General features: G+C 43.7%; 1 protein-coding gene across 1 annotated transcript in view; it reads left to right on the top strand.

Moving 5' to 3' along the window:
• The window catches only part of fat1a (FAT atypical cadherin 1a), an 80,715-nt gene that overhangs the window by 36,267 nt on the left and 17,183 nt on the right, over window positions 1-27,265 (top strand). The window contains 11 exon segments of the mRNA XM_080464650.1: window positions 2,723-3,046; window positions 3,858-4,074; window positions 5,294-5,433; window positions 12,855-13,130; window positions 13,411-13,621; window positions 14,119-14,952; window positions 14,955-18,191; window positions 18,765-18,961; window positions 19,067-19,220; window positions 20,584-20,817; window positions 26,168-26,554. Of these exon segments, the coding sequence (XP_080320776.1) occupies window positions 2,723-3,046; window positions 3,858-4,074; window positions 5,294-5,433; window positions 12,855-13,130; window positions 13,411-13,621; window positions 14,119-14,952; window positions 14,955-18,191; window positions 18,765-18,961; window positions 19,067-19,220; window positions 20,584-20,817; window positions 26,168-26,554 (6,211 nt within the window).

Consider the following 27,265-nt stretch of genomic DNA (forward strand, 5'->3'; position numbering starts at 1 on the left):
CTCGGACTCCTGACTGTTTTAAGCGAAGTGCTGAGCAGATGGTTTTAAATGATTCCGACATTTGCTCTGCCCTTCTACAATATTTTGCTGTTTAGACTTTTTTAAGAAATGCTCTCATTTCTGCCAGCGCTCAGACTTCTGGGACTCAATAATAATAATTTTAAAAAATTGGTTTGTTTAGGTCAAGCTGTGGTTCTCTGCTTTCAATTAAACCTCTGCGCTCGAATGTCCAAAGTCACATTTATGTGTTAAAATTGTGGCCGGAAATAAAAGCCTTTGTGGGCCACCAGAAACACTAGAAGCTGTGACTTAAATTAGAGCACCATTAATGATGCCGTTGCTCAACACAGTCTTTTACACCGAGGACTTCTGGGGCTTTAAGAAAAGCTGCTGGCCTTTTGTTTATAGCATTAAGACTTTATGTTTATTAGCAGTTCAAAATCTTTGTGTGCAAGCTCGACACAGGGCAGCAGAGTCAGTGCAGCTGCTGCGAACAGACTGAATAGGTGCTGCTAATTAAAAATAATTAGCGCTGCTGTGTTATTCATATCTCAAGCTACTGCTATTGTAATCACAGGGAAACATAGTGACTTATAAATTTTTTTGGGGGAGAACATTTTTCAAATTATGCTTTCACATTTGCTAACTATGGAAGAACTCTGAATTCACAGTTTCAAACACGGAATGACAAGCCAAAAGCTCAGTGACACTTTTAAAAAAACAGGTACAGAGACAGAGCTGCTATTCTCGATTTCAGGGCTGTTGAGGCGCCATAAATGGCACAATTTGCTCTTAATGGAGGCTGGAGCAGCATGAAATTTAAGATGAACAACTCACATTATTGAAAACACATTGCATGACTCTAACATTAATGTTATTTTACTAGCAAGGTTTTACTCCTGCATGACTGTGGGCATTGCAGCCATCTGCCATCCACTACCGGTTGTCAGTCTTTTGCTTGTTGAAATAAGAATATCAACTACAATAATTAGCCAATTCCATTTTTTTTAATATCATTTTCACCCGATGCAAGCTTGTTAACAGGCCCAAATGAACATGACAACGTTTCGCGTGAAAATAAATTTTTTTCAGAGTTTTCGCTTCAGAAAAGCTTGGCGTTTGCACAGCAACCTTTCGAAAACGATGTCCGCAAAAATGCTGAAAACGGTGTAGTTAGCATGCAGGGCCACTAGTAGGTGCTGTTCGTTGTTTTTGTAATGAAACCACACACGTGCGTGGAGCACAATACCCTATAAACACTAATAATGGAGAGTACACGGACATGTTTCGAAAGTATCAATCTTGGGAGCTTTTTTCTGAAGTTCAGTGGTTCCGAGCACCGTTGTGTGAAAGGACACCTAAAACGTAAAAACAAACGCTTTCAGTTGAAAACATTGTCTAAATCATGAATGGAATACTTTCATCATGTGAGGGCTTTCAGACGTCATCCTCTTCACCATTTGTTTATGTCTAGAGTAGTGATTACAAGCTGCGAGCACGCCGCCCTATAATGAGGTAATCCAGGTTCCAGTGCAGTTGAGCCCTTCTGTTCGGAGTGTGCATGTTCTTCTTGTGTGTGCATGGATTTTTTTCCTGGTGGTTCCAGTTTTACCCCCAAAATTCCAAAAAACCCTATTTAGAGGTTAATTGGTGGCAGCAAATTGGCTGTGAGTGACTGGCGACCTCCCCAGGATGCACCCTGCCTTCACCCATTGTTAGATGCCTGTCCTGTGTCCCTGTGTGTATAGAAGGATGGAGGGCTTTTTTTTTCTAGTTCAAATATAATTGAAGTATTTTCATCCTCTTATCTCCGTCTGCAAGTTACTAATTTCTACATGATCTACATTTGTGCTTCCCAACCTGGGATCAGAGACCTCTTTTCGGAGGGCGCCAGAGATCGCAGAGCGACTCAAGCTTCTCCTGCTCTGATCGAGGCTCACCTGATAAACCTTCTCTTCGCTTCTTTTTTTGAAAGCTCAAATTTTTTTGCATTAATCTAGAGGATGTATATCCTTGTGTTTTGCTTCATTTAGTGTTTTGAAAACTCAAAGATGGGAAAAGGAGCCTGCAGCTTTTCTTAGAGGAAATTTGCACTGAGAAAGGTCTCGAATTTACTTCATAAAAACAATATATTTCGGTTTTCACCGGAAAGTCAACGACTTGCTTTTGTTCTTCTGCCTGATGTTCTTTTCACTCCTCCCAATAAATGTTGATGTTGTGGAATAAGCAGCCTCTTTAGTTTACTTTATGAATGCTCGACTTGGGTATCAGACATCTGCCTCGGCTCCACATTTGCTTTTTTTAAGTGAAAAATGTGTTTTTGAGAAGACCCTTGACAGCCAATCAAAGAGAGAACTGCCTTTATTTTTTTCTCCTTTGCTTCTTGTTAGCTAAATGAAAAAGGAGACAAAAAGAAACGATGATGGAGTAACACATGCTTCCCCTTTTTCATCGTTTCTTTGATTTAGTTTTTTCCTTTGGCTTGATGGATTTTTAAGTGGCTTGATGTTTACAAATCCCTGCAATGGTTGTACTTAATATTCATTTACTCTGCTGACACTCACTGCCTCCGGTTCCCAAACTTTCAACGTGAAAGAAAACAAATGGAAATGATAATAGTTATTTAAAGTCTGTGGGTAGTATTTCCTCCCGTGTTCTAAAGCGTGGGTTTGCCACGCTGATGCACGCCGATGGACTGAATGTCTTTATTCTTTCTCGTCAGATCACCATCACTGACCAAGGCGTGCCTGCTAAATCCACCACGGTCCGCGTCATCGTCCAGGTCCTGGACGAGAATGACAACAGGCCGCTGTTCTTGGAGAAGATCTATAAGATCCAGCTCCCGCAGCGCGAGAGGCCGGAGAGGGAGCGCGCCACGAAGAGAGACCCGGTGTATCGAGTAATTGCATCAGACCGCGACGAGGGACCCAACGCTGAGATCTCTTACAGCATCGAGGAGGGAGACGGCAAGTTCTTCATCGAGCCCAAGACGGGCCTGGTGTCGTCCAAGAAGTCCTCCTCTGCGGGAGAATACGACATCCTGACGGTAAGTATTTCACACAGACTTTCTATAATAGATGCTTGCTTTTAGTTTGTATGCCGCTTATTATCCCAGTTGTTTGAAATGTTTAAAAATACAGTGAAAGTGTCTCGACACTAATTGGTTCAAATGTATTATTTGGTTTTGGTTGTATGATTCAAACACGAGCCAAAAACGTCCAATTAGGAAAAAGACAGTTAAATGATGTATATTTCCCTCATTAGTGTGGGGAAAAAAAGAGCCACATTTGTCTGCCATTGAAGTGAGGTCATTGTTCCCAAGGTGTTGATGTTGTTTTTATCATAAGATCTCAGGATTCCCGGGAAATTGATGTGCGAAGTCTGTGAAAATAAACATTGTCTGTCAATCATCCACCTGTGAGGCAAGAGAGAGGAATTGCAAATGTCTGCACAGTTGACAAGGAAAAAAACCCAAAACACTGTGATCCATTTCTTGGTGATGCCTAAACACTCATTTTATTGAGTTTTATTGAAGTGCAGTCTTTTTTGTCCAATGCTATGTTTTCCAAAGCTGTGTTTCCTGCCGCAAGAAGACTCTGCACACCACAGTTTATAGTACAGTACACTGAAGTCCTCACAAAGAGGATGAGTCACAAAGAGACCCACACAAAAGGTGTTTTGTTATCCCCAGTCCCTGCGAGTCGCTGCTGCTCCAGAGCACGGAAATGCCTTTACAGTTTACTTTTGAAGAGTTTCAGGCAGAGAATTTCATGGCGGGCCGAACGGAAAACTCATATGTGGCAAGAATGTTTCGGAGACGCCGCGTAACACCGACTCTGCTTCCCCGCCTCTCTCAGATAAAAGCCGTCGACAACGGACGGCCTCAGAAATCCTCCACTTGCCGCCTTCACATGGAGTGGATCAACAAAGTGAACGTGTCGGCCGACGCGGCCCCGCTGCTCTTCGAGGAGTCGCCCTTCACCTTCTCGGTGATGGAGAGCGACCCGGTGGCTCACATGGTGGGCGTCATCGCCACCGAATCCTCAGACGTCCCCGTGTGGTTTGAAATCACAGGTACCGCCTCTTTTTATGTGCATGTTTGTTGTCGCGCGCACGGCCGCCAGTTAAATGCTCAGTGTTTCTTTATGAGAAGAGAATCTTACGCACTAACGTAGGGCGTGTGTGTGTGCTGTCTTGACTTATAGAAGAACACTATAAAAAAATGATTAGAAGAAAAACAGCGTTTTCTAGCACTTTGAAGCACACATGCGTGTGTTGTGACACAACTGTTGACTCTAAATGAGTTTTGAAAATGCAGTTTCTGCTTCATGGCTTTATTGTGCATTTGAATTGACAGAATTGTACTTGAATTTCTTCAGAAAGAATGAAATAAAATGAATATTCTTTTGTGTGATGTATAGCTACCTTCTCATTTTCTTACAGTTATAAAATTACCATTCGTGTTTTAGTGAGTTGAAGCATAATGTCTTATAATTACAGTAGGCATTGTGTGCACCAGAAGATTAAAAATAACACTTTCAGTATTGCTTTGCCTCTTCTCCCTTTTTTCCTCCCAGCCTGCCTTCCCTCTAATCAATGTCTGACTGACACTTCTCTTTTCTTCTCTTCCTTGTCTGTGCTCTTTCACTGCTTTCCTCTTTTCCTCTGGAATGTTCTGTTTGGTTGGATTTTTGCAAGACGGCATAGAGGATACTCAGATGTTTTACATCCTTCAGATGGCTTGTGACCACAACTGTACAGCAGAAGGTAGCTGCTGGGATCTCTTAATAGGCTGTGCTGTATTAAGAGATCATCCCCTACTGTCTGTTGGTGCCGCCTGTTGGCTGTGGTTGACTTGTGTTGTGCCACCGGATTGATGTTGTGCCACATTCTTTCTCCCCGTAAACCTGTGACCTGATTAGACGTCTCACGAGGGTCGGAAAAAGCTTCTGTCTTCACTTTGTGGAAATCGCAATTTGAAGTCGGACCCACTTTCACGAGGCTTATCCTTGTGATTTTAGATTTATTCTGTCCAGTAACTCTGCTGTCTATTACTTTGTGTACACATACTATTGATGTTTGGGTTAAATGCATGAAAAACAGCTGTTAGGTGAAAAATGCAGAGATAAACTAAATAAATAAGCAATAAATTGTTAATGTGACATTATTGTATCTTCAAAATTCATGTTCACGTGTTCATCCAATTTAGTGTTTGTGTAACCTTTCTACACACACGGCTTCTAATTTCTCTGTCTCTCCTTGTTTGTTTGTTTCCAAACAAACATTTCCACAGGTGGTAATTATGACAGCCGTTTTGACGTGGGCAAGGCCAGTGGAACCTTGATCGTAGCGCGGCCCCTGAACGCCGAGCAGAAATCAAATTACAACCTGACGGTGGAAGCTACAGACGGGACGCGAACTGTCAGCACCCAGGTAATTGAAACACTAATGAAACGGTTGGAGGCTGATGAGGCGGGCGGGCGCAGCAGTTCTGGAGAGAGACCGGGGGGGGGGGGGTGACGATTGAAGCAGTGGTCAAACTGCTCTGTTTGTTCTGAGCGCCGCTGACGCAGTGAAGCCGTCACTGTTCAAACTGACGGCGGAAAAATAGCACTTGATGGGTCCGAGTCTAATTCACGGAGCCGCATGACCTGACTTCTAACTGTGCAATGATGCTTTGCAAACGAATGCGTAGCACGATAATATGAGAAGGAATACGTGCAGGGTGCATCTTATGCCATCAGTGGACCTGTGTTTGAATATTCACACATCAACACAAACAGGGGAAGATGTTTAGCGTTTCAGGATTTTATTTGTAAAAGACAAGATATGATTCTCCCTGGGTTGTGTGTGGGATCACTTATCAGCTATGTTTTTTTAAAGTCTCCGTTGCTGTTGAGCTTCAGGATCGTCTGACTGTCGCGATGCTCACAAGACGTCATACTCTCAGAAAGACCAGATGTTTCTCCCCACCTTTTGTCTTATTGATTTATCGGCTGGCGAGGTACACTGACTGAGACGGATATGCCACAGATGTAGTTTCCACCCTTCATGTTTCCAATACGCGGCAATAGAGAAATTCCTCTGTTGAAAATAATGAACATGTTTGTGGCAACTCAGGTGTCATCACACTCCAGCAGAGCTTCCCTCAACACTATCATTCACAATAATCAGCACCGTATGCGGCACATGTGGCAAACTGCACATTACAGCTAAGCTCGCGGGCGAGCCGCGTCTCCATGTTAAGCTGCTTGCTAGTCAGTCGAGTGGATTGTCGAGACGTTATTTAAGGGTCAAACAACAGAATGATTTGGCAAGATGCGCAAATTGAAGGTCCGCACAAGTTGTTGAAGCTCACATCGTCATGGTGTGTTAAACTACCGTGTTTGATTTTCATGTAATTTAATATCTGATCGAGTATAACGATCAAAGAGCGCACAAACTTCACTTGGTTTGCATTCAGTTGATTTCCGTGGGGATGGATAAACAATATGAAAAGCTATGTAGTAGTGCCATCATAGTGACGCGGAGGGAAATCAATAGGGAAACTTACATGATTAGCTTTAATCATATACACCACTCATACTTTATTACAGTAACACATATTGTTAATGGTTATTAAAAACCAAAGAGAGGAAATAAAATGTTGGAAGTCTCACTGAAGTTTTTACTGCGAAAAGTCAAATATGTATTCAATACATTTAAATGAATACGATTCCCCTATAACTTTTTTTAATTAGGATTTGAAGCATGCTGGAAAACTGCCACCGCACATCTTCCCACTGTGTTTCAGCTCGGTACACTCAGTATTGGAGCAAAGTCAGTGTCGGATCATTCCTCTCACTTATTGTGGGCGCAGTTTGTAAATGGATAGATTCTGGAAGAGCATTCATGCTGTGTTCAGCTTGTCTCCATTTTTGACATGGACTTCATATTAATTATATCAAAATGTTATTTATCTCAGCCTGTGTGTATTCATTAACCTTTACTGTTATGAGTATTGGCAACAAAGTATCTTGTCTCTTATTTGTATCCTTTATGATACAATATTATATTTGTAGTTTCATATATAAAGTCAAAAAATGAAAGAGTGCAATCAACCTTCTGATCCACCTGATGTTAGTAAGCAAATAAATGCATCCCCACAAGGAACGAAGGGAGACCGCATCCTTTATTGCTGTAAGAAAGAATAACATTTGCTTAAACTGTGTGCTCAAGCCATCATGCGGGCAAGCAGCTGTCTTCCTCCTCAGTTGAGCTCTGGGAATCTTCCATTGTCTCATTTCTGATGCCAAGCTGTTGTGATGATGGTGCTGTCTGGCCAAGGGTTTTTCATTTTTTTAATAAGTATGCATTCTGCCCTCCGCCCCTGTGCTGCTCCGTCTCCCTCTGAACATGTGAACCCTCTCTCACTTTTCCCAGAGAGAAAGACACTCACCGGCTTGGCCTTTTCCTGAATGAGCTGAATAACTAAATATTGAATAGATAATGTTGCGCCCAGGCAGATGCCATAGCTGAACTGCTCTGATCGAGGCTTTTTTTTAAGATGGTCATGCCTTGTCGATGAGATTTTGAACGTTTTTACATGGTCGTTTGGATGATATGGGATGGCCCACATTCAAAATGTTTTGTCCTTTGTCCTCAAAGAGGAGCTTCAGAGAACTGTAGCTGGAAAAGAATCTATTTGTTGTCACTCCGTATGAATAAAGCCTTTCATCATCTGGCTGCTGTGCTCCACTGAGCCTTGGATGAAGTGCCGCCTTCGCCGGCATTTCGCTGCTCATCCGCGGAAGCAGCACGTCCTTTAGTTTAGCGCAGAGCCTCGAAAAAACAGCCAGAGTTCCTATTTTCTCACTTATGAGGTTTTTTTTTTTTTTTTTTTAATGCTCCCTCCCTTCCTTTAAAGCACTTTCTTAAAAGGCTTGGCAACAGACACTTATTTAAAAGCCTCTCTGCAATACGGCATGCAGTGACATTTTAAGTCAAATTAATCAAATTCAAAGGTTAACCCATTGAAAAGGTCTGATTCACGGAGCTGCTTGATTTTCAGTGGGACCCGTTGTATTAGCACAGCGCAGGAGATAACACCCCTCGCAAAACCGTTTTTTTTTTTTTTTGGTGTGTAATTGTTCCATATAATTGTGTTATTCCCAAAGAAAGTGAACAACTTGGAAATGGCATGTGACAGTTTTCTTTGCAAGATTGTGTGGTTGAAAAAAAAAAAAAAGAATATTAGTAAAGTAGTTATCTGCTAAACTGACGAGAGAATCATCCCACATCTTTATATTTGACAGCGGCAGCATTATCTTTCTGGACTCCTCCAGCTATTTACTGTGCATCACTTTGTACGTATCATTTAAGCTGTGACTGATCTGCCCTTTTGGCAGACGACTGCCCGTGAGTATGATACTGTACGCTCGGCTGACCACTGCAGGTCAGTTGTATTCTGTGGATTTACTGAATCTGTATGCTCCACGAACTGAGCGTCGCAATGTGGGCCAGCTGCTTGGGATGTGCTGACAGCCAAGTGGTGACCGGCGGACAGAAGCAGAATTGATTGGCTACTGGAACTGAAAGAGAGCCGGTATATTCTCGACAGAAAAGTAGAATGAAATCCCCAGAAGCAGCACGTGTTATTCGCAGGTTTGACATATCATATAGCATTCATTGGTTGGACTTAGGTTTTATTTTCGAATCGAGCCTTAAATGTCCCGAGAATTTAGAGCGTGGTGTGTCTCAACACATTTCAGCTCGTGCTGTTTTGGATACAAGCTTGTTTATTCGATAGCATAGCATTGAGTGTATTTGCTCTGCTGGCAGGAGGTTTAACAGAGACTGTCAACTCACCTCCTGCTGAGAAATGCAGGTTTTTATAGCTGTTTTGTAACTGTGTCTAAGGGTTTTAAAATGATGTGTTAAATAACACTGACTATATATTGATATACGTTTCATGGGGGGGGGGGGGGGTGATTCACTTGTTAGTTTGTCTGTTTGTTGTGTTTCTCTGAGCAGGTGAAGATCTTAAAAACAACCAGCTAATCCACTTGAGTAATCAAATATTTGAAAGCACGGCATTAAAACCTGTAAATGTGAAAGTCAGGAAGATTACGCTGACTAATCAGTTTCTGAATCGCAGCCACATCTAATGAATCCAAAAACTTCAATACAAATGTGCATGGTAATGAGTTGCTCACTCCTTCTTATTGTGAATGACTCCTTTTTGATGTATGGAGACAGCGTGTTATTTTTTTCTGTAAGACAACTCGTGCAGATCTTTACTGCAAATTCGAATTTACACACACACACACACACACACACACACACACACACACACACACACACACACACACACACACACACACACACACACACACACACACACACACACACACACACACACACACACACACACACTATTGGTGCACCTCGTGAAAGCTCAGTCGTTGGGCTTATCTATTCCTCAAATCAAAGTCATGTGGAAGCTGTGCTGCCAGACGGGCTGGCCTATTTTCTCTCTCCCAGGAATGCTTTTTTTTTCTCCCCCTTCTTTTGTTCTCTCTTTCTCTTTATCCCCCTTTTGTCTTTCTTTCTGAGATTCTTCCTCTCCCTTTTTTGTTTTTTTGAAAAGGGAAAAAAATAAAAAAATAAGTCCACATTTTGGGCCCGGCTTGCCGGGAAGATGATTATTCTGTTTGGGTAGAATTAAGTGCAAACAAGGGTGCTGGACCTCTGTGGCGAGTGGCCAGTGCTAATCCTGTTTTGGGAACATGTTGGAAGCGCTCCATGCCAGTGCCCTTCTTTTGCCCAAAACCTGCCACCTGGCAGGGGGGCTTCCTCGCCTACACATGGCGCAGGAGGACAATGAGCACAACCAAAGTCTCCTCATTCCCTGCCCTGGAAACCACATGAAAGGTCTTTCATTATTCAGAAGGAGCCAATTGAAAACACGCTGCATTTTTTCTAAGTTAAAATAAAAAAATTTGAGTTGAGAGTTGACTTCTGATTCAACCCACCAGGGGCCGCAGTGGCCAGTATCAGCGCGAGGGATTTAGTTTCGTGGGAGGTCCGTTGAAAACAGTCAGCCACTCTGTCGCCTGCTTTCCATCTGACCGTTGTGGTTCTGTGAAGGCGTTTCTGAAGGATCAGCTGATGCAGACGAGGGGTGCTGCATTCCAGCCCGGGCACCTCATAGCCCGGAGTTGTGCCAAGAAGGCAGCCTCGGCTCGTAGCCCGGGACCCCCCCCCCCCTCCCCTTCAGCTATATGACATCCTCCTTTGGCTGTGCAGAAGTACCTCAAGCTGTTCTGCTCACAATCTGTTCTTGTGGTCTCCTGTTTCTCATGTTATCTCAGTCAGCAACACAAAGGCTGTCTTTATGTCTCCTTCACAGGTTCGGTTTATTCACTCAAACTTGCACGTTTTGCTTTCGACTATTGTATCGGGGGGCTTTTTCTCCCCTGAACCTCGTCTCTTTGCAAGTGTACTATTCTCAGTCACACCTTTGGTTCGTGTATTTCTTTTGATTTTCACAAACAAGTCATGTTTTCTAAATTTGACCATTTCCCTTTTTTTTTTAACTGTCATTTGTCTCTCTCTCTCTCGCTCTCATCTCACCATCACAGCATATATTTTTTTATATTTTTTTATTTTTTCCCTTTACCATCTCCATCTGTCACGTCTTTGTCTCAGTCCAAGTCTTTTTTCTGCTCAGCATTCCCAGAGGAAACTATATACGAGAGAATACAGACTTTCTCATCCGCACCAGCGTTTCTGCTGCAGTCGGCCTGCATGGTGCAGCTTTGTGATGTTTGGGGCAAAGTTCCTTTGAAGTGGAGCGCCTCCTTGCAAAAAGGAACGGCAAGTTTGCCTATGTGGGGTATGTGGTGGCAAAGTGAAAGGCCTATTGTGTGGCCTTTTAAAGCAAATGAAATGCTACATTGTGGCTGGATGTAGATGCTAGTGACCAGGCTCCATTCCTCTTTGCTTCTTGACGGCGGTATCAGCTCTCGCCACCTTACTCACTATTCACAAGATGTGTTATCTGACGCTGGCCAGATTGAGACGCATTGGGCAGCCTGTGTGTGTGTGTGTGTGTGTGTGTGTGTGTGTGTGTGTGTGTGTGTGTGTGTGTGTGTGTGTGTGTGTGTGTGTGCGCGCGTGTGAGAGTGTGTAAAGAGGTGAATTGTGAGGCATCACAGATCTGCTTGGAGTGAGATAGATTGTCACGTCGCTGAGGGTGCACCGTACACCGGAGGCCCCGATTTCACAGGCTCTTCCAGGTTTGTCACATTAGACATGTATTTATTTTACATTAAGTCCTGATTAGCGGTGTGACATGCGTCGCTCATGACACACTGCTCGTGGCGAACTGCCAGATCGCGGCGCGGACAGATAGCACGGCGGCCCCATGCTCCCCCAGCAAGATGACATCTGTGAGCCTCAGCAGCTTTGCCAAAATCACAGCACACAGCAGATTGTAAATGTTATCAGTCCTGTCAGGTTGAGTCTATATTTGTCTCTGATGTAGGCTCATCGTGCTCCACCAACAGCATTACGGCAAAAACAACAGTGGGCCGTTGTTTTGACCAGAGATGTGACAAAAACCTGGTCAGCTACTGAGCCATCACCTGGTCAGAGCTTTTGTGACTAGAGCCCTTCAGCCTTCAAGCACCCAGCAGCTCGGTTTCCACAGTTTCCTTACGGGACATCACCCCCTGGTGTCTGGTATGCAGGTGTCTAATCTGGGCTGATCCCTTTGTTCCCCATGTTTGGCAACGGTAGAAGCCCCTCGCTGCTCTGGGAAGCAGAGATGGCATTCCAGCAGCTCTCCATAATCCTCTGTCGGAAGTCCAGTAGACGGGTGGCTGGTGTTGATAAAACACGCTCCCAATGGCATTTTATAGTTTGGGGATGTTCAACTGTTTGTTCTGTATGCGAGGCACAAAAAAAAAAAAAAAAAGAATAAAAAAAAAAAGCCTCACTTTTTTGCTGCCCAAAGCAAAAAAATGGTGTTGAAAAGTGGTTGCATGGATTTAATCTGGACTTTTGTTTGTGAATAAATCAGCAAACAGCAACACTAAAATATGTGTAGCCAACTTGCTTTAAGACCATTGGACCTCTCTGAGTTTGACAACTGACAACTTCTGACTTTTTAGTTTTTCGATGCAGGCACTCTTGATTCAACCCCCCACTCCACCTCACCCCGCCCCACCCCACCCACTCTCACGTAGCTCAGAATTTCTTTGATACTATGTGCTTATTCAGCATTGATTTCTTGTTTTCACATTTAGCCGTGTCGTGGGGCCATTCAGTTAAGTCATATGTATCGATCTCGACTGGGGTAAGGCAGCGCTGCTTGTTGTGGAGCTCAGGAAATGGTCCGGTGTGTGCGTGTTGCATATTGTGATAATCTTATCATTATCATGTTTAAAACCAACAATTTGATTTACGTTCACAATTCTTGAGTTCAGTATTGATGAAGCATTTGTCCTTCTAAATGATTTCACACTCACCGTGACCCATAGTTGCTGGTTGGGGGTCTTGAATGAAAAGTTGCAGCTTTTTTTAGAACTGAATTGATTGCAAACATCACAAATTTATGAAATAACGTCAACTGCAAAGCTTTAAAGTCCAAACTATGCATAAAGGCTTACCAATTATTTCAAGTTCTATACATCTATCAAGTACTACAAAAGTTAACAAATCTGCTTCTTATTGCCTATGGAGCCTAACAGCAGTGAGCGGTGAGCAGTGATGTCCTATATTTAACCAAAAACTACCACTTGGGTACAAATGAACTATATGTGGTTTAAAAATTTTAATATGCTATCCACATATTTCACTTCCTCATTTAGGTGCTGATCAGAGTCATCGACACCAACAACCACCGGCCGCAGTTCTCTCAGCAAGTGTACATGGTGAACGTCCCTGAGGATAAACCAGCCGGCTCTGCGGTCCTGCAGATCAACGCAGTGGACAGGGACGAGAAGAACAAGCTGACCTTCACACTCCTGAGCAGCACAGATCCCTTCAGTCTGAGGAAGTTTCGTCTGGACCCTGGAAGTGGCATCCTCTACACCACAGAGCGACTGGATCATGAGACAATGCATCGTCACGTCCTCACCGTCATGGTAATGAACACGTGAACACTAACAGCAATTCTTCCATAGATTATGAGAAGCTCCTAAATAGTACTCATTAGGAATCTTTTTATTTTTGTTGCTGCATTCAAAAGAGAAATTCCCAGGGAATTAAGATAAGCCTGTTTGTTTCTGTGCTTTCTAAAATGTGAATAGTTTTCTCTTCAATTATGCCACTCTTGAAGAATGAAGTATCCCTCGAGGGGCTCTTCACGCTGCCTCTTATTTTATTTTCTCTTTTCTTCCTTTCTTCATATTTTATAATTTGCAGGTTCGAGACCAGGACATTCCAGTGAAGAGGAACCTCGTGCGTGTTATTGTGGATGTGGATGACACCAATGACAACGCGCCCTGGTTTGTAGGCACACCGTACTCCGGCCGCGTGTTTGAATCTGCTGCTATAGGCTCTGCGGTTCTTCAAGTGACGGCCCTCGACAAGGACAAGGGCTCCAACGCAGAGGTCGTCTACAGCATTGAATCAGGTAAATGACTGCTTACTTAGTGTGGCTCACAGTTTAAGCCACTATTTCCGCTAATCATGAAAGCAGAAAGCGTTTCTTTGTAACATAAAGCTCATAGAAAAATGTATGAGTCATTGGCACTGCTGCCCACTGGATCTTCATGAATGAAATACTTTACGAAGGCGTCGGAGAATATTGAAGACTTTGTTTTGAAGGATCTGAAAAGAAATGTTAGAGATGCGCAGCTTGCCGTCAGATTTTCCCACGATGGTTTTTCTCGCACAATAAGCTGTTGTCTGAAAAAAAGGAAACATGTGGCAGTTACATTTTAGTTGGGACGTACGCATATTTGAAATCGCAGAGATGATCTAATGCAACTGAATTGTAGCCTGCTTTGATTCTGGACAACCTTGGATTTAGAATATCTGGGGAAACTTGCAGTTTGAACACCCTTTAGACAATTTACTTGGTTTAGCAACAATAAAATAAAACTTTTTTTTGTTTTCTCTCTCTTACAGGAAATGTGGCAAACTCATTTGGTATTGACTCCGTCCTTGGAACCATAACAGTTGGCAAAGAGCTCGATCGCAGCAGCAAGACCATGTTTGAACTCATCGTAAAGGCTTCAGATAAAGGAATACCTCCCCTGTCAGCTACAACCACTGTGCACATTGTAGTAACGATTTCTGACAACGCAGCCCCCAGATTCACTGAAAAGGAGTTTTCTGCAGAAGTCAGTGAATCGGTGCTCACAGGAAGCTTCGTCAGCTTGGTCACCGCTGTCAGCCAGTCCTCTGTTTTCTATCAGATTAAAAGTGGCAACATCAACAACGTATTTGACATAAACCCAAATTCAGGAGTGGTTGTGACACAGCAAGCTTTAGATTACGAGACCGCCTCGCAATACAAGCTGATCATACAGGGAACTAACATGGCTGGACTCGCCAGCAACACAACTCTTTTGATTCACCTCAAGGACGAAAATGACAACGCTCCCGTCTTTATCCAGAGGGAATTCAAAGGTGTAATCAGCGAGTCAGCCCCCATCAACAGCATCGTTCTGACCCACGGAAACACTCCTTTTGTCATTCAAGCGTCTGATGCCGATTGTGACCAGAACGCCATGCTCATTTATCAAATTGTGGAACCCTTTGCACTTAACTATTTTGCTATTGACTCGAGCACGGGAGCCATCAGAGTCACAACGGCTTTGGATTACGAACAAAGAAAAGTTTTCCGCTTCACGGTGCAGGTCCATGATCTTGGAATGCCACGACTGTTTGCAGAGACGCCGGCCAATGTGACCATAGAAGTTATTGATGTCAATGACTGCTCACCTGCTTTCAGCCAAGACTTTATGAGGCAACTATCATTGTGCCGACATACAAAGGCGTAGAGGTCATTCAAGTCAATGCCACTGATGCTGACTCCGGCCCCAACGCCAAAGTGCTTTTCTCCATCTCCGAGGGAAATATCGGTGATAAATTTAAAATGGATCCAATCACAGGCATGATCTCGATTCAGAATATCACTCAGCTCAGGAGCAGGTATGAATTAAAGGTGAGGGTTTCGGACGGCAGATTTGCCAGTGTGGCTACAGTGAAAATCAACGTGAAGGAAAACAAAGAGAGCAAGCTTAAGTTCACTCAGGAATCCTACAAAGCCTACATTCAAGAAAACTCCTCCGAGAAGAAAACGCTAGCGGTTATTGCCGTTGTCGGGAACCAAGTGAACGAACCTCTGTTCTATAAAATCTTGAACCCCGACAGCAGGTTTGAAGTCAGCCGCACATCTGGAGTCGTCTCAACCACCGGAATTCCATTCGATCGTGAAGTGCAGGACAAATACGACATTGTTGTGGAGGTCACCAGAGAGGACAGATCTGATGACGGAGCTCACGTTGTAGTAAACGTTCAGGTGGAGGACATAAATGACAATAAACCGATGTTTGTGAACCTGCCCTATCACGCTCTTGTTCAAATGGATGCAGAGGAAGGGCAGGTGATCCGGCAAGTCACAGCAGTGGACAAAGACATCGGAGCAAATGCAGACATTCATTATCACCTAAAGGAGCATCAGGAGTACTTCCAAATAAGCCCCGCTGGGGAAATCTCACTGAGAAGGAAGTTTCAGATGGATTCGCTTAACGCTGACTTTGTCATTGTTGTTATGGCGAGGGATAATGGAGAACCAGCTCTCTCAGCTGAAGTCGAAGTGCCAGTGAGAGTGGTGAACAAAGCCATGCCTGTGTTTGAGAAGCCTTTTTACAGCATTGAAATCCCTGAAAACATTCAATTACACTCCCCCGTGCTTCATGTGCAGGCCAATGACTCTGAAGGCCCTCGCATTGTGTACACCATTTCTGAGGGGGATCCTTTCAAGCAGTTCTCGATTGATTTCAACACAGGTGTGATTCATGTGATTCAACCTCTGGACTTTGAGACACACCCTGCCTACAAATTAAATGTAAGGGCCACGGACTCTCTCACCGGCGCACACTCTGAGGTGTTTGTTGATATCATATTGGAAGATGTGAATGACAATGCTCCCGTGTTCCTGTCAAAGGTCTACCGTGCTAACATTTCGGAGGCTTCTGTTATCGGAGCATCTGTTTTGCAAGTCGATGCCAAAGATGCCGATACCGGTAATAACCAAGAAGTCTTCTTTCAGTTGGTTGAGGAAAGAGGGAAGAGTTCAGACTATTTCAGCATCGATCGGGACACGGGAATCATTTCTGCAGCTCAGCTGCTTGACCACGAAGAGATCCAGCAACACAAGCTGCGAGTCCGTGTCGTGGATGGAGGTGTTCCAGCGCTCTCCAGTGATGTCACTGTCACAGTCGACGTTACTGATCTGAACGACAACGCTCCGGTCTTTACAGAGCACACCTACAAAAGCACGATCAGTGAGTTGGCTCCACGTGGGCACTTCATCACCCAAATCCAGGCGTCTGACGCCGACAGTTCAGACGTGAACAAGTTGGAGTTCTCAATTATCTCTGGAAATGAAGATCAGAACTTCGCCATCAACAAGCAAACTGGTGCAATTGTCATCTCCAACCACCGCCAGCCACATATGCAGCCTCTTTACAATCTCAACGTTTCAGTCACAGACAGCGTTTTCAGAAGCTCAGCCCTCGTCAGTGTAACAGTTATTGGCGCCAATTTCCACAACCCTACCTTTTCTCAGGAGGACTATTTATTAGAGCTTGTCGAAAACTCCCCTGCCGGTACTTTGGTAGGAGAAGCAAAGGCTGCAGATGATGATGAAGGCATCTACGGGAAAATTACATACCAAATCATCAATGACTTTGCAAAAGACAAGTTCTCTGTCAATGAAAATGGTGAAATTTTCACTCTGGAAAGTCTTGATCGTGAAAATCCAGCTGAGAAAGTGATTCCCATTTCTCTCGTAGCTAAAGATGGTGGTGGAAAAGTTGGCTTTTGTATTGTCAACGTCATTGTCACCGATGCTAATGACAATGCCCCACAGTTCAAGGCAGTTGAATACAAAGCCTCTATTGCGTCTGATGTCCCCAGAGGAACATCTGTGGTTAAAGTTGGAGCTTCAGATATGGATGAAGGGAGCAACGCTGACATTGAGTATTCACTTGAAGCAGATGTTGAAAATGTTGAGGAGAACTTTGAAATCCACCCAACCTCTGGAGTCATTGTAACCAAAGAAAGCCTCATTGGACTGGAAAATGAGCTCTACGCATTCTTCGTAAGGGCGAAAGATACTGGCAATCCCCCCAAACAGTCAGTTGTACAGGTCTACATACGTATTGTTGCTCCAGAGATCCCCATTCCCAAATTTGCAGAGCCGCATTATCGTTACACAATTGCTGAAGACCTTCCCATCGGCACAGAGATCGACGTGATCCAGGCTGAGAGTGAGCAGCCCGTTGTTTACAGCATTGTGAGGGGCAACACTCCAGAAAGCAACGAAGATGAAGTGTTTGTTGTAGATAAGGAAAGTGGCACATTGAAACTCCAGAAGAGCCTCAACCATGAGATGACCAAATGGTACCAACTCACCTTGTTGGCCCAATCCAAACAAGAAAATTACGAGGTAGCCGCATCTGTAAATATAAACATCCAGGTGAAAGATGTTAACGATAACAAGCCAGTCTTTGAGTCAGACCCTTACGAAGCTGTCATTGTGGAAAGCCTTCCCAGTGGGACTCAAGTTATTCAAGTCAAAGCCAACGACCACGACTTTGGAACCAACGGCCATGTTGTCTACAGCCTGGACCCCACGCAGGAATCGCCAGAGATCCCCGAGCTCTTCGCTGTTAATAGTGAAACCGGTTGGGTGACCACCTTAAAGGAGCTGGACCGTGAGACGATGGACAAATACTCCATCAAGGTTCTCGCCACGGACCAAGGCGACAAAATCCAGCACGCCACTGCCGCCAGGGTGGAGGTAACGGTGGCCGACGTGAACGACAACCCACCGCGCTTCACGGCAGAGATCTACAAAGGCACGGTCAGCGAAGACGACCCTCCTCCCAGCGGGGTGATCGCCATCCTCAGCACCACTGATGACGACTCGGAGGACATCAACAAACAAGTGAACTACTTCATAACAGGTGGGCCTTTATCATTTTTGCGTAGCTGATAAACTAAATGCCCAGAGTTTGCACTCGTACTCCTTTGTGTAACAGTGTTTTATAAACACTTCTTTGGGGGAGATTATCCATTTATGCCACTTAATATGATGATAATATCTCATCTTTGAAACATTACACAGCCCTGTTATCTGTTAGGAGTCTGAGTTCTCGCTGAATTTGCACAAGCTCTAGGCAAATATTTAGGTCATTATACTACAGAAATGTATAATTATCTCAATGCTTTGAAATAGATTGGAGAAAAATACTTCCTCTGGTGCTAATTAGCAAATGTGAATATCTATGCCAAGTCTGGAAACATCAAGTGGAATCAGAATCCGGCAGTATCATTAGTTAATGCACATGGTCTGTTTTGTCTTGTGGACCAATAATAATTGGTTTACAAATTAAACATTGCCTTTTTGGAACAGCAATACATGTTTAAGTAAGTAAATAAAATTTTAGTAATTAATAATTGATGTGCTGTAAATTGTTTCTTCTGGCTTCTGCTGGTCATGCTAAAATTGATGAATTTAATGTTCAACCCCGAAACAGGAGGTGACCCACTCGGCCAATTCGCCATCGAACACATTCAAAATGAATGGAAGGTCTCAGTCAGGAAGTCCTTGGACCGAGAGGAGAAGGACAATTATCTCCTGAACATCACAGCCAGTGATGGCATCTTCACAGCCAAAGCCGTGGTGGAGGTCAAAGTGCTCGACGCCAACGACAACAGTCCAGTGTGCGAGAAGGTAAGACTGCCGCTTTCTGGAGATATTTCAGTCCCACTTCTCTTTTGATCTTGGTATTCACGATAATTTCTTCCTCTCCTCCATTTCCCTACGTCTGTCCTCCAGTCTGTGTACAGTGAAAGTGTCCCTGAGGACTCCCCTGCTGGGAGGCTCATCCTGCAGGTTTCCGCCTCTGATGCTGACATCCGCTCAAACGCCCAAATCTCCTACGAGCTCCAGGGAGTTGGATCCGAACTGTTCGTTATTGACTCAGACACAGGTGTGTATGTGTGCAATAATAGCCATTCACACAAATATCGCTTTGTATAGAGAACAATAATTGTGTCGTGTTTTCTGCTCCAGTTGCCGTCTCAATCTCTTGTATTGAATATCGCTCATATTCCCTTCTTTATTGCTGTACGAAGCCAAGCGCGTCCACAGATAGCGAGCAGATTTTCACTCCCGCTGAGATGGAGGTTATTCTGATTATTAGGGAGTGGTATGTGGGGCACTGGCGTTGAAGTCTGGCATAAAAAGACTGTTGGTCCTCCGCTTGGAGCCACAGAATCAAAGGGGCTGCTCAGCATGACAGCAGTTTTACATTCTACATGAGCGTTTTGATCCCTCTGCAAATCGTTATTGCTTTTTGTGCGTGCGAATCATTGTCAACCATGGAGGAACCAAGATAGTTTTCTTCTGCCCAGTTGTTATTTACTTATTCTTTTCTTTCTTTATTTTTTAACACAGCCAATAATGTCTTCCTGCGGGGCAAACGAAAGACTCACAGTGGCTCTAAAGTACAGAGTTGCACACTTAGTTTGAATTTATAGCTGCTATTTTTCTTGCCTGCAAATAATTTCTGCTGGGACATCCTCTAAATCAGACCTTCCATCTGGCCACTTGGGTGGAAAGTAAGAAAATAAAAGACAATGTCAGCTACTCAAAGCCAACCTGAAATAAACACAAAATAATGGCATGAAAGGGCAAAACAAACCAAGCCAGGCAATGATGACCAGTAGATGGGAGCCATTCGGCTCGTCTGCTGTTGCATAGAAACCCAAAGTATTCGGACTTAATATGCCGAAGCCGACACTGAGACAGACAATAAAGCTTCAATGCCATCCTGCCGTCTTTTGGCAACCGTCAGCACTGAACAGCAGTGCAACTGTTATGTAGAGGGAATATTATTCTTTTTTTTGTTTTTTTCAGTGCAGACAAGTAGGATTACTGCTGATGAGAATTGCCAAGAGGTCCCAGAGTTTTCCAGAGAGGTTGTTCTAATGCTGGCTGCTTCACATCCCAGAACACTTCCAGGCTGCTTCTAACTGCCAACTCTGATGTTTTCTCCCCCCCTCCCCTCCCCTCCCCTCCCTTCCCTTCCCTTCCAGTCCATCCATTTGCCATTCACTGGTGCTTCAATTACTTATTTATCCCTCCCTCCTCTCAGTTAAAAGCCATTAGTTGTTTGAATGCATCTTACTTGGTTAGTAGATGGTCGACAGCCTGGTTACAGCATTTTTAGGGAGGCGGTTCTCTTACTCACAACCACAATGTTTTCATTAACCACATACAAGTCGTTTTAAATCCAGGAGCGAATTCTGCATTATTTATGAAACGATCTCACTGTCATGTCTGACTCTTAGGGGAGCTGAAGACCCTGCAGCCGTTGGACCGGGAGGAGCAGGAGGAGCACCTGTTCAAAGTGAGGGCAGTGGATGGAGGCGGACGCTACTGTGAGTCTGACGTCCACATCACGGTGGAGGATGTCAATGACAACCCGCCGCAGTTCTCATCCGACCCCTACGCCATCACCGTCTTTGAGAACACAGAGATGGGCACCTTTGTGGCAAAACTGCAGGCGAACGATGTCGATACCGGTAAGGAAATTGATTTTCAATTGTTTCTACGTCAACATGCACTTCGGCTCAATCAGTGAGCTAAACCTGTCCAACACTTAGAATATAATGTGAGGAAAGTAGAGCGCAGTCTACTCTGATGGATGAACCTGCATCGGTTTGGGAAATCTGACTTAGATTAGACAGATTAGATAATCTTTTATTTGTCGCACAATGGGGAAATTTAGATTGTAAGCCAGCGAATAAATGTGTTCATTTGACTTTCATGGAGCGGTCAGTGAATCCATTCAAATTAGGAGGTATATTGCAGCAGAACTTCAAGTGAAGAATATTTTAGCTGTACTTGCTTTCATTTCAATGGATGAATTAGTTCAGATCCATCACCACCAACTATGTGACAGTTTTGGCATTATAATGCTCGTGTGCCTCCTGAACTACACTTTCAACCTCTTGGTCCTTAATATTAAGTGTTCGTACAAGCAGATTTTTCATTTCTTGTCACCTGTCGTCCCTTATTTTGACATGGAGGAGGATTTACGAAGCCGCACACGTATTGGTCGAAAGCTTTTGTCTCCTGCGAAGTTTTTCAGTGTTCACAGCTGACTTGTTTTTACAAAAGAACCCGGTGAAAAAAGGGTCTTTAATGTGAAAGAATATACACCGCCGGCAAAAAAGTCAGTGTCTTCATCTTCAGTGATCTGTGGAAAAGACATGGATCATCAGCTTTTATGACTTAAGTTTTGAAAGGAGTTTTTGAAAAGACACCACCCATCAAACTCTTGAAATGCTGAGTATCAGTATTTCTGCAGCAGTGTGTCAGCATGGGGTGAAGTCTGAAGCATGACCAGGCAGTGGTAGTTTGAGAAAGCATTTCAGTAATGTGGTTATTAAACCTTTGACACCATGAAGTTGAACATATGTGTTTCTAAAGATTGTTGAAATTAATGTTAGTGAGCATATATGTAGTATTTATGTGATTCTTTAAACATGCATTCTTTCTGTTGGTGTTACGTGAAAAGCAGCATGTAAAGTTACAGGATGTTCTTTATTTACATGGAGAGTTCCCTAATATAAACGTACATTCCGATCATCTCCTTTATTAAAGCTAACGCACTTGAAGATAAAAAAAAATAAATAAAAAAAAAGCTGTTTTCCAGGTTAAATTTTGTCTGCTGAAGCAATAATAAATGACAAGACAAGCTCACATATGCCTGTACGATATGGTAGAGTCTATCTGTACTCCACAGTTGACTGCAGCTCGATTGTTAACTGATCCATCTTTTTTCCACTTTGCAGTAATACTAGATCAGGGGTGGGCAGCTAATTTTCCCAAAGGGTGTCATAAAAAATTTGCACTACTATTTCAGGCCAAGGGTTTTGCTTGATTACAGTTAAATCTCTTGATAAGAAAGCAGCTTTTTACGAGCTACAGTTGTTCTGCGTCACTTTTTCTTTGGCAGTCTTTGTCTCGGAACCAAGATAACATTTTTCCAAATTTCAGGTTCAGAAAATAAGTAAATAAAAATACATATTCTTTCATTAACTTGTCATTTTCTTCAGTGAAATACTAGCTTTGTGAGGTTCTCAACTGCCAGCTCTGCTCGTCCAGGTGCTAGACACAACCGATCATGTAATAATGGCCAATAACTTAGGCTGAGGCTGGAGGCTACACCTGCTACGACAGGGCAGAAGACAGCAGGAATAACCTGGATGTGTTACTGCGTAGAGAGAAAACCACACATATTCACACTCAAGGGCACTGTAGAGCGATCACTGGAACAAAGCCTGGAGTACAGACTTGGGGAGAACATGCAAACTCTCCACAGATCAGCCACAGGTTTCCTCATTGTTGTTGTGATGTGGCCATTGTCATTAATGCTCCACCATGCAGCCCAGCCTGACAATAAAATCAGTAATTTAAAGATCTGCATGTACAGAATTTAAAGAATTTGCACAAAGCTGAGCCACAGGACGGACTATTCTGAATCAATGCTCATTGCGAGTTATGAAATTCGATCTTTATCTGAGTGAACGTAGCAGTGCAATGTGTGCGATGCTGAGACGTCACAATAAATTCCTCGGATTCACAATCAAAGCAAAGCTCCCATCTCTTTTACCTCCTGCTGATCAAACCCGTCTGTTTATTGGAAGACTTCCTTCCTCTGATGCTGCCGCATTCTGTTTCACATTGTGTCACAGAGTTGTTCAGCCTCTTTACAGATTATTGTTCCAGCAACGGTTCTCACACGCGGGTGCCATCGCAAGTCGCCGATTGAGGGATTGAATAAAGACTACTCTGAGTTACTTTGTTTAAAGTGCACTGGAAAGTGAGTCCAGGCTCAGTGACAATACGTTGAGCACATGCTTGAAGAATAAGAGCATCATCAAGATGCTGATGCATTTTGGCTTCAGCGCTGACTCGCCTCGCTCAGGTTATTATCGTTCCATTGTGGAGCTGCTTTCCACTAAATGGCAAGAGGGAGGGATAACAAATGTGAAATTTCATGAATGATCAACCCCTCAAATTAAAAGCTCCATTACACTCTAATGAAATTCTTCTCTCTTCAAGCCGAATTCTCCAAAGGGATGATTGCAATTTTCTGTTTGCCTGGTGCAAAGCCGCAGGGCCACATATTTATCTCCAGCGTCTCCTCCTTTTAGCAAACTTTGCCAATCTCCTAGATGCCCGCATGTGAAGAAGGCCATGAGCTTAAACGGCACACTTTAACAGTCACTTAAACTACTTGAGAGAGGTTTTTTTTAGTGGACTTGTCACCCCGGCTTGAACAACCATCTCAGCCTGTAAGCTGGCACAGAATCGACACCGTCTCCTCCCATTTCCCACATCTTGTTTTTCCTCCTTTTCTTTTTTTTTTGGGGGGGGGTCGGGGACTGACAGCTTGACAGAATGAAAACGATGCTAGAACTGGAAACCCTCTGAGAGGGTAAAAAAAAAATAAAACACACGCTAAATAGCATAAGGAAAGAGCTGGCATTAAGACATTTCTTCCCGGAGGCTTTACTGGCACAACGTTTGCTTCAGTTTTGAATATCGGGGATAAGGGTAGTTGAAGGAAGGGTGGAGAGGAAAAAAAGGTGCACCCTGCAGTGCAGCCAGGGGCAGTAATTATTTAGAGTTACACTGAGTGAGAGCAGAAAGAGGATTTGATCAGTACACACACACACACACACACATTCACACACGTGTATTGCACACTGCAGGAGCTTTTTCTTTTTTCTTTTTTTTTTTATGTCTGTCTAGTATTTTTGATTTAAGTCCCGTGCAGACCTGCAGCGTCTCGGCGTAGATTTGACCCAGTTCACTCAGGCTTCAGTCAGCCGTACTGTACTTGCAACCCGCCATCAAAATGCAAAGAATAATGTATAACCCGCCCCCAAAGAGAAAAGAAACGACTTTATCCTCCACGTTTGCCCATGCTGATGTCTGAGTGGACTCATTCTCAAATCTGCTGGTTCTCTGTGATCCTTCTATGATGTTTGATACGTACCCACATTGCAGTTCCCAGGTCCCAGCCGCCACCGCAATCTCTGACAGGCAGCACTTATCAGAGTGGAGTGATTATGAACCAGACAGAGGAACAGACCCAGACTGGTCCCCTTGATCTATGATAAACCTCCAAATTCCTCCTCTGATTCTGCTTTGTCCTTTATCGCTCTACCTGGATCTGAGTGGCTCTCTTTGCCCTCCTCGTGGCCTCACTCCTCTTATTCCCCACTTTCACTTTCCTCCATCACAGAGAAATTTTTATCGCTTTTTTTTGCCTCCACATTTTGCCAGCTACGGGCTGCAGACGTTCTGTTTTCGTCCGTCCGTGCGTTGGTTTCATTTTTATTAAGCAGTTAATCTCTAGAGAGTGGCTTTTGAGGGTTTAATAAAATTTCGTTCTCAAAGAGGAATCGAGGCGGTTTTTGTTTGCCGAAGTGAAAGGTCAAGATCTTCTATATATACCACCTTTATTTAAACCGAAGTCCTCGAGCACTTGAGCAAAATGCGAGGTAAACCTTGGAGAGATCTCCAGTCCATCACAGGACGAACACAGATCCCTCTCTTACTCTTAAGGACAATTTTACATCACAAAGTAAATTAATAAGCATTTATTCGACTTGTTGGAAGAACACAGTAGAGAAAACATCCACAAGCACATGGAAAACATGCAATTTTCATGCAGACAGACAGGGTCAGCCCCTGCTGCAGCACTCCGCTCTGTGACGTCACATTTGATTTTTGAGGATGTGGCATCTTCGCAAAATCTTGTGATAATGAGTCGTGTTTACACATATTCTGTCTGAATCCGGTTTGGGGATTTAACTCGACCATATCGTTGGTATGCTCTGTCTTTAGGAGTTTCAGTAAACCTTTACGTTCTGACCTGTTGAGAGTTTTGTCACAATTTCTGTTAAACATTTATTTATTTTTTTGTCAGGGTTTTATCAGCCTTGGCAGCTTTGGTCTTCACAAGAGGGCTTCAGATGAACTCCTTCGCAAGATGAAGATGTGCAAATGCAGAGCGACAGTTAGGGAAAATGCATTTTTTAATGAGAAAAGTAGCTCAAGGTGATATAGTGTGACATAGAATGTCACACTATAGATTTTCTCAAAATATACAAACTGACTGAATGTCCCAGCTTTTTTCAGGCCTTTTCACCTGCAGATTGAAAAGAGCATACAATCAGAAACATATGTGCAAGGAGTAATATAAACAATCACATTTCAATAGAAGTGAATTAACCAGCGTTAACAATTGTCTCAAGGATGATGAGACCAGATGAAAGTGATGAGAAACCATATAAGCAGAGTTCCCCTTGCTTAGTCTCTCTAGGATGATAATGAGATCCATGGAGGATGGGGGCACTTACCTGATAAATGGGAATATAATAGCATATTCCAAATGGGGGCCACCTGCGGAAAAGCATTATGATTATTATTGTGATCCGTCTCTGTCTTGTTTCTGGGACCGTCTTGCTTGTGGGAGGACATGAGTTATGGGGATGGCATGGATTAGACATTTACAGCTCCTGTTTATCAGGGCCTGTGTGAAAGACGGATGTTTTGGAATGAGGAAGGAAGGTGAAGGTTTTAATCATTCATGAATCAATACATCAAAATAAGGAAACAATATGCTTGTTTACGCCTTCTACTTAAAGGGGCATTTCAGTTTATGTGGCCATCATTCTCATTGTGGATAGTAACATTTTACTCGCCAGCGTAATGGCTGAGATGTGGGAGGAAATAAACAAGCTGGGTCAGAAACACAGGCGAAGGCGTAAACTGGGAGCCGCCGTCCAAACGCAATTGTAAACATTCACGTTGCAAATTAAACCGACGTGTCGTCTTTTGATGTCACTCCAGGTCTCAACGGCAACATCCTCTACTCGCTGGTCAACTCTGCAGACGGCTTCTTCTCAATTGACGAGCACACCGGAGTCATAAGCCTGGAGCGAGCTCTGGACCGCGAGGTGCAGTCGGTGTACGAGCTGAGGGCCCGCGCCAGCGACCAGGGCTCGCCGCGCCTGTCCTCGCTCTGTCAGGTGCAGGTCTCAGTCCTGGACATCAACGACAACCCGCCAGTGTTCGAGCACCGCGAATACACGGCGACCATGTCCGAGGACGTGGCCGCGGGAACCCAAGTGGTCAGGGTGCAAGCGGCCAGCAGGGACGCCGACGCTAACGGGGAGATTTCCTACAGCATCGTCAGCGGGAACGAACACGGCATGTTCAGCGTGGACCCGCGTACTGGTAATACTTTTTCACCTCATCTTTAATGCACCTAAAACACTCATTAATGTTTCCAATTTAAAATTTAATTTAAAAATCAGTTACAGTTGGGAACTCCTGTGGAGGTGGGAAACTCTGACTTCCAAGTTTGGTGGCTGTTTCTCAAATACGTATAATGTCTTGCTGCTCATAAAATGTAATTATTTGTAGACTTCATTGCACAGTTTTTGAGATACTGAAAAACATTTTATTAAATATTAACTGCGATAAGGGAGGTGGAATACAGCGTGCATCAATCAGAAAATACTATTACTCACATAGTCACATGATTACAGTTGTGTTAAAGATTGTTGGAGTTGCTTCTCGTGACATCCCCAGTTTGAAGTTGGTCAGGTGTGTGCCTCCGAAGTCCTAAACTTTGTGTAGATATTAAAATATAAAATCAAAGTCAAAGGAACGACTATTCAAAGTTGGTAGCAGGCTTTCTTTCTGTCTTTCTGGCAACGTTGGGATAGGTTAGCTCTGGCTTTGCCATGCAACACGAGAGAAGAAAAAAGGAGGTTTAGTTTTTTTTGGGGGGGGGGGGGTTTCTTGCTGCAAGCAGTATTATAAGACAGTGTGCCTCAGGCAGGCCTGATCTTTGATTTTCAAATAAGCGTCAGTGACAGATGACGGATGGATCGCAGTTCAAGGGGCATTCAAGCTTAAAATGTTTGAATGTAGGAGTATAAA

Source organism: Lipophrys pholis (genome assembly GCF_963383615.2).
Source record: "Lipophrys pholis genome assembly, chromosome: 5".
In the NCBI taxonomy this organism is placed as follows: Eukaryota; Metazoa; Chordata; class Actinopteri; order Blenniiformes; family Blenniidae; genus Lipophrys; species Lipophrys pholis.